Source organism: Passer montanus, unplaced genomic scaffold, assembly GCF_014805655.1.
Source record: "Passer montanus isolate IOZ18808 unplaced genomic scaffold, ASM1480565v1 scaffold117, whole genome shotgun sequence".
NCBI lineage: Eukaryota > Metazoa > Chordata > Aves > Passeriformes > Passeridae > Passer > Passer montanus.
Window position 1 is genome coordinate 123,157 of NW_024358389.1, and position 7,020 is coordinate 130,176.

General features: G+C 43.6%; 1 protein-coding gene across 2 annotated transcripts; it reads right to left on the bottom strand.

The window, feature by feature from the left end:
• Window positions 1–290: 290 nt before the first annotated feature.
• LOC120496639 (ras-related protein Rab-18-B-like) lies at window positions 291–7,014 on the bottom strand. 2 transcript variants are annotated; one of them, XM_039697282.1, is made up of 8 exons: window positions 6,911–7,014; window positions 6,786–6,841; window positions 6,283–6,344; window positions 4,228–4,300; window positions 3,169–3,287; window positions 2,228–2,294; window positions 1,585–1,683; window positions 291–1,413 (listed from the first exon to the last, which is right to left on the bottom strand). In XM_039697282.1, exons 1-8 carry the CDS (start codon window positions 6,973–6,975, stop codon window positions 1,238–1,240), a joined length of 717 nt encoding a protein of 238 aa, XP_039553216.1. In that variant the 5' UTR covers window positions 6,976–7,014; the 3' UTR covers window positions 291–1,237. The 2 variants fall into 2 exon arrangements, with proteins under 2 accessions (XP_039553216.1, XP_039553217.1); XM_039697283.1 differs by lacking the exon at window positions 1,585–1,683.
• Between the last annotated feature and the right edge of the window lie 6 nt (window positions 7,015–7,020).

Consider the following 7,020-nt stretch of genomic DNA (forward strand, 5'->3'; position numbering starts at 1 on the left):
TTATTTCAGTAACAGCATTTCAAACTAAGTCAGTTTATGAAAATAATAAATGGCCAGATTGATCTCACCCTAGGTCTGTATTTCAGGTTACAAACAGATTTTTAGAACATATTTAGAAGATTCAGATTTAAGTTAAAAAGCTAAGGGTCAGAATTTATTTAAAGCAAGATTGCTATCACAACATCTTAAAATATTTTGCCTGACTAGCAGTAAATGCAGCTGTATGTTTGCTTTATTGTCTAACATAGTCTAAATAGTAGAAATATGCATTAACAGAAGCAAGGCACAAGTTACATCTGAAATTTTCAGTTATTTTAATGTAAGTTAGGAAAATACAATATAGCAAAATACAATATTGCCATTAAAAGTGTAAAAGACAAAAGGGGAACTTCATAGTGGGATTGGTGACAGACTCACTCTAGTGCAAAGTCTCCCATAGGCAGCACATTTTCTGTGAAATTGAGTTTTATCAATTTCTGATACAATTTTTATCAATTCTGATAATTTTTTTAATTTTATCTGTGGTTTCTGGAAGAGAATAAGGGTTTGCAGAGATTCTCAGTGACTGCAAAGCCACAGTCATGGTGTGACAGCCCAAAATGATGAGTGCATCCCATCCCAGAGCCTCAGTTGAAAGAGAACAGCACAGGGTCAGCTTCAGTGTCCTGCACTTTTCCTGGTAAGTGTTAAAATACAAATCCTCTTCATCACAGCCCTAAAATTAACCAGTAACTCAGATTACTGTCTGGGGACATGTAGCAATTTTGACTTTTTAAAATCATCCAAAATCAGGAAATTCTGTCCACTGATCAATCTCCTGCTGAGTAACCACATGAAGGTAACTTGGGTGCCTCAAAGCCTCCCATGCCATCCAAGGGAAAAGAAGCTTCTCAATAATATTCCAGAATTGAATACCACCTAATTTATGCGAAGGCAGGAATTCCAGCAAAAGTCCATGTTGAATGTCATACAGCAAAGCACAATTCTCTAAGCAGCACTATGATTTAATAGTGAAAAATCTGAGAGCTACCAAAAAAATACCTGCAGACAGCAGTTGTGCAAGAGGGAAGGAGAAACTGTATTTTGTTAATGAATAAAAATGTATTTTGCTAATGAGTTTGTGTTTTGGATCTGCACAACTGATGGCACATCAAACATGGCACAGATGGGTGCTTGGAATCTCATCCCCACCCCTTTTTTTGTTCCCTCCAGTCAGGCAGAACAGCCAGCTGCACATTTAAAGAAGTGCACAGTAGGCACCACAAAAGCCTTTATTCTGCTGTGCTGATGGTTCCATGAGCTGCACTCCCTTTTTCCCTGTGCCCTTATCCCAGAGATCTGGAGTCTGCAGGATCTTTATGACCAGCTCCTCAAAGGCATGCTGCACTCCATCCTGTGTCTTGGCACTGGTCTCTGGAGGAAGGTGGAAAAAAATATTTTACTTTATTTGCAGGGAGTATATTCCACTTAGGAAAAATGTATTTTGGGACCAAATGTATTTTGGAGTTTTTTAATGACTGAACCTCCTCTCCATTCTCTCTTTAAGGTGCACTTAAGTTGAACAGGATAAACAGAAATACATACCAGTCTGAAGTACCACATTTTTCCACCAAAAAGAAATCCAGTTGCCCATTTTCTCCATAATGGAGAAAAAGAAATTGTTCTCAGGTTGTGACAGTAAATCTAGAAAATAATTATTCCATAACAAACCTGAGAAACAAAGAATAAGATGGAATTGCATGTTGTCCCCTATGTGTTTCAATGTCTCCTAGAAATCTTTTCAAGAAGCTTCCTCTTTAGAAACTCAGTTTCTTCCCCACCTTTGTATCTTCACGTTGTATATTTTATTGTTGTTCTAAGAATATTGTCTTTTATGTAGCTGCAACAGAAACTTGGAAATGAAAGATCAGCCAAGATCCTTGCAGATACCAGTAAGGAGGAAAAAATCAGTCTTCTGGGCTCTAAATTAAAAAATCCTGCTAGTTTCAAGAGAATATCAAATTCATGCCTGTACAGTCTATGCAGTAAATCTGGTTCAGAGAAAAGTGCTTCTGGTCAATGCAGAAGCTACATCCCTGCACAGGAATTACAGCAAAAGGAACCCATATTAATTAGGTATTTTAAAAAAGGCAGCAACCCATCAACCTGAAATACAATTGTACATTCATGCTTGGCAATACCAAAATAAACATCTGAATGTGGAAGTTTTTGTCCCAGAGGTGCATACCTATAAAAAGCAGGGAGTGTTTCCTGGCAAGCTGGAGCCCCTCTTTTCTCTCCACTTCACGGTCAGGCTGCAGAGACAGATGAAGAACATCACTGAAATAAGCTACACTTGCCTCTTTTTAAAAGTACCCAGAAAAGCTCCACTGAAATGAGAACAAAGCCTCAAAAATGAGGTTTTGTTGAAAGGAAAGAATGTCTGTGATATGTATTAATCAACTGGATTTTGCCACTCTGTAGCTCACTGCCAGCCTGGCTGTGAGGGGGTCAAGCTGAACAGCAGCAACATCAAACCACAGGATCACCAGGATCATCAAAGTCCCACACAGCCCCAGAACCACCCCGTGTGCCAAATCAGCAGGAATTGAATGTGTTGCTGTGTTCTGAATCAAGCAGAAAGGCCCAGCAGTCAGTCCCAGGTTCTGAAACTGGGCACACTGGGGTGGGCAGAGGAGAGCCCAGCTCAGCAGAGCCACACTCAAAGCCTCGCCTTGCAAAGCAAAAGCAGAGTACTTCACTATGCAACAGGCATCTGAATGTGCCAGAAGAGCCCAGAAACAAGCAGCAAGGAGTGCTCCTCCCAGCCACACTCCCCAGCCAGCCAAAGAGCTGAGCTCCCCTTCCCCACCCTGTCCTTCACCAGCAGGCTGCTCAGGAAGCAGCAGCTGTGCTGCAGGGAAGGTCAGGGCTGGACAGCAGGTTTTGGGCAGAGCCTTGGACCATGTTAATGGAATATCATCAATTGCATCTCCCCAGGAAAGCTCCCATTAAAATCTTTAGCAATATCTGCTTCTAAAATGACAGAAGTGGAGCCTTCCCAACTGAGCTGCAGAGTCAGTTACCTCCTGACACAATAGCTGTGTTACAGCACTTACCTCACATTTACACACTGTGATGAATAAATAATCCAGGGAAGAATGGAAAAGGATGCATTCCCAAACTGACCTTATCAGTTTTATTGCCAACCAGCATCTTCACAGTGCTGCTGGAGGTGGTGTACATTTCCAGCTCATTCAGCCATCCTCCTAGTCCTGTGAACGTGGCTTTTCTTGTAACATCATACACTGAGAACAGAGGAAAAGGAGCTTAACAGCTGTAGTTTTCTTCATTGTGACAGAACTTCATCCATCCACACTTCCTAACTTCTGCCTGGAAAAAACAAGAGGTACTAGGGAACTACAGAAAGAGGCATCAAGCACACACTCCTCCCAGAGCTGGAACACACTGGGCTGTGCTCACCCAAAGTCTAGCTCAGGATTACAGAACACGAGCACCTCTGCAGGGGAAAATTCAGATTTACCAACAGAAATATTCTACCTGGTGCTAGTGCTGATTGGGCCACACAGAATATTTTAAAATAGGTATTCTGACACCTAATTTTATGTGTAAGTACATGCACACGCTGCTGCTAAAACATGGACTGAGTTCAAAGTTACTTTTGGGCACTGGTAACATAACTGCATTTACATAAATCGCTAAGGTTTAAAAATCACAGAAAGAATATTTTGTACAGCAAAGTTAAGGTCAGCCTTCACAAGTCCTGAAAGGAAGAACCCCTTTGTTTTCTAATTGCTGCTGTCACTGAGAAAGGGCTTTGTCTGTGTACAAACCTCAAGTCTTACCATAATCACAATAATCACATCAACAGTTTCTGGGGGAAAAAAGAAGTAAAAACATCATGGGGAAAAGAACACAACACAACCCCTGATTAGCCTTATTACCAGAAAACCACCCATGTGATAGCTACAAAGCTAATAATTCATCCACTCAACAGCTTCCAGCATGACATCTCTGTCTTTTTAATTTAAAATACTTTGAAGCAGCAGTATTTCCTGCTTGTGGTTTTGCACATTCAGTGTTTGAGCTAATGAGGGGTAATGTTGTAAAAGCCATAATTATTCCTCTGATTATCTTGGATAACCTCCTTTTGCAAGGACATGCATATTTAGGAGAAATAAAGACCACAATTTCTGTAATCATGTTTTTTTCCCATTTATTTCATACCTAAAACAACCCCTTGAGCTCCTCTGTAGTAACTGGGAGTCACTGTTCTGAAACGCTCCTGTCCTGCTGTATCCTACAGAGGGAGGGGGAAAACCCCAAACAAACATCAAAAACATTTAGAACAAAAGAAAAAAAAAGGTATTTTAAACAAAAAAAGATGAGCAAATTAAAAATTTTATAATTTTTAATCCTGAGCAGTAAGGATACATGAAATATTAAGATGTGAGACTGAGGAAAGCAGGCAGGAAACAGCAGCAAAAAATGGTTAAGGAGTGGGAGAAAAACATGGAGAGGACTTGACTGGAAGTAAAAAGGACAAACAGACACCAGGAACGTGAGTGAGACAACAGGAAAGGAAAAGGGACTCCAGAAAAACACATAAAAGGCAAGCAGCCACACAGATGGGTTTAAAACCAACTGAACTGAGGAATAACTGATTTTCCAGTGAGAGACTGCAGGACAGGAGACTGAAAGGTTCCAAACATCTCCCTCTGCTCCTTTACCACAAACAAATCCAGTTAGAAAGAACTGCTATGAACCTAAGTAGGCAAGAAACTTAAAATCAGTAGTTTCATTCAATTATTACTGCAATATGTCTCACTTAAACTCATGAATAAGTAAGGAACTAAATATAATATGAAATTCAAAAGAAACAATAAGGAGGCAACAAATCAAATATTTTTTTGAAAAAATTTTATTTCCTTTTATGTACAGCTTACAGTTGATGGACTAACAGCTATATTGTAATTTATTTATTCTTTGTTTTTAAAAAAATATACTAAAATTGGGACTACTTACCTAATTCAACCCATTGTTACTAGGGAGATTGCATTTTAGTCCCAATTACTTAATTAGTAATGGCCTTTTCTCAAATACCTATGACCATACACATAAAATCTCTCCTTCCTAAGATTCTTTCACTCCACTTAGAAGAATTTAATGTTTGTTTTATATTACAAATGATCCTGATCACACAACTGCAATCTCTTTTCAGTCTGCAGATGCTGAAAATACAGCATCAGGAAGTTCAGGACAAATGCTTGAGGTTTCCCAGTTAATCTGAATGAACCTTTAAATAATTCAAGAACAAGTTAGTGGGTTTTTTTGGCACTATTTTAGCCAAAATAAAGCAGAGTTGGTACACAGCCCCTCCAGGCAATCCCCCAGCTCCTTACCCAGAGCATCACCTTGCTCTGCTTTACTCCATTTCTGCTCCTGGCTCATGCAGGCACCTCTCTCCCATGGATAGGTTTGTCTTGGCATGAGGTGGGATTAATCCAAACAGTCCTAAAATACCTTTCATGTGTACCACAGGGACTTGATGTAAAAACATCACAGGGAAAAGAACACAACACAACCCCTGATTAGCCTTACTACCAGAAAACCACCGATGTTATAGCCACAAAGCTAATAATTCATCCACTCCACAGCCTGCAGCATGACATCTCTGTCTGTTTAATTTAAAATCCTTTGAAGCAGCAGTATTTCCTGCCTGTGGTTTTGCACACTCAGTGTTTGAGCCAATGCCCCAGCTCCTTACCCAGAGCATCACCTTGCTCTGCTTTACTCCATTTCTGCTCCTGGCTCATGCACCTCTCTCCCACGGATGGGTTTGTCTTGGCATGAGGTGGGATTAATCCAAACAGTCCTAAAATGCCTTTCACGTGCACCACGGGGACTTTATCTCCAGACGTGTGCCAGGGCTCAGGCTGGGCAGCAGCAGCTCACTGATGCACCCTCGGTGGTGCCGTGCAGGCGGCTGTCCCTCTCTCATGCTGACAGCTTTACACTGCCCAGAGCCTTCGAGAAACTGCAGCCAGAGCACTCAAAGCCTCACTGGAACGGAAGGAAGTGCTGAGCCTTGACTAAGGAAGCCTTTAGGAGTGTTTTTGTTTGTCTGCGACACTCATTCTACAAAAAATCTCAACACGCAGAAGACTTTGGCGAAGAGAGAGGAGGAGCAGGAAGGAAGGGAGGAAACCACAGAAAGGAGCTCTTGAAGCTTGTACACCTCTCGAAACCCAACACAGCCCATCCGTCTGGAACAAAACCTACCCATATGGCCAGCTGAACTGCACGGCCGTCCACCACCATCTTCTTCACTTTAAAATCAATACCTAAGAGTTAGGAGGGGAGGCTCGTCAGAAGGAACTGCCGAACGCCGGCCCTGACAGCCCCCGGCATGTGCACGATCCCGGCTCCGGACCCCAGAAAGAAGGAGCCCAGCAGGAACAAACCCAGCCCCAGCAGGGGCAAGCCCAGCAGGAAGGAGCCCACCAAGAAGGAGCCCAGCAGGAAGGAGCCCACCAAGGGCAAGCCCAGCAAGAAGGAGCCCAGCAGGGGCAAGCCCAGCAAGAAGGAGCCCAGCAGGGGCAAGCCCAGCAGGAACAAACTCAGCAAGAAGGAGCCCAGCAAGAAGGAGCCCAGCAAGAAGGAGCCCAGCAAGAAGGAGCCCAGCAAGAAGGAGCCCAGCAGGAACAAACCCAGCAAGAAGGAGCCCAGCAAGAAGGAGCCCAGCAAGAAGGAGCCCAGCAGGAACAAGGCCAGCCCAGGCTCACCGACGGTGGGAGTCAGGTGCGGCTCGAAGGCGCCGTCCGTGAACCTCCGCAGGAGGCTGTGGGGAGAGAATCACGGCCTGAGCCCGGGGCTGCGCTCGGGGCCCCCGCGCCGCCCGCGCCAGCACCTGGACTTGCCCACGCCGCTGTCCCCGACCAGCAGCAGCTTCAGGGTGAGGCCCGCGGGCCGCATCCCGCAGCGCTCCGGGCCGGCCAGCGCCGCTGCTGCGCTCCCCGA

What these genes read in the sequence shown, in the direction of transcription:
- LOC120496639 (XM_039697282.1), bottom strand. Translation starts at nt 6,975, where the DNA reads ATGCGGCCCGCGGGCCTCACCCTGAAGCTGCTGCTGGTCGGGGACAGC. An exon ending in AGCTCAAGGGGTTGTTTTAG is followed by an intron (nt 3,288 to 4,227) that starts GTATGAAATAAA and finishes CTCTGTTCTCAG; the next exon opens with TGTATGATGTTACAAGAAAA. An exon ending in TTGGCAATAAAACTGATAAG is followed by an intron (nt 2,295 to 3,168) that starts GTCAGTTTGGGA and finishes CTGTCTCTGCAG; the next exon opens with CCTGACCGTGAAGTGGAGAG.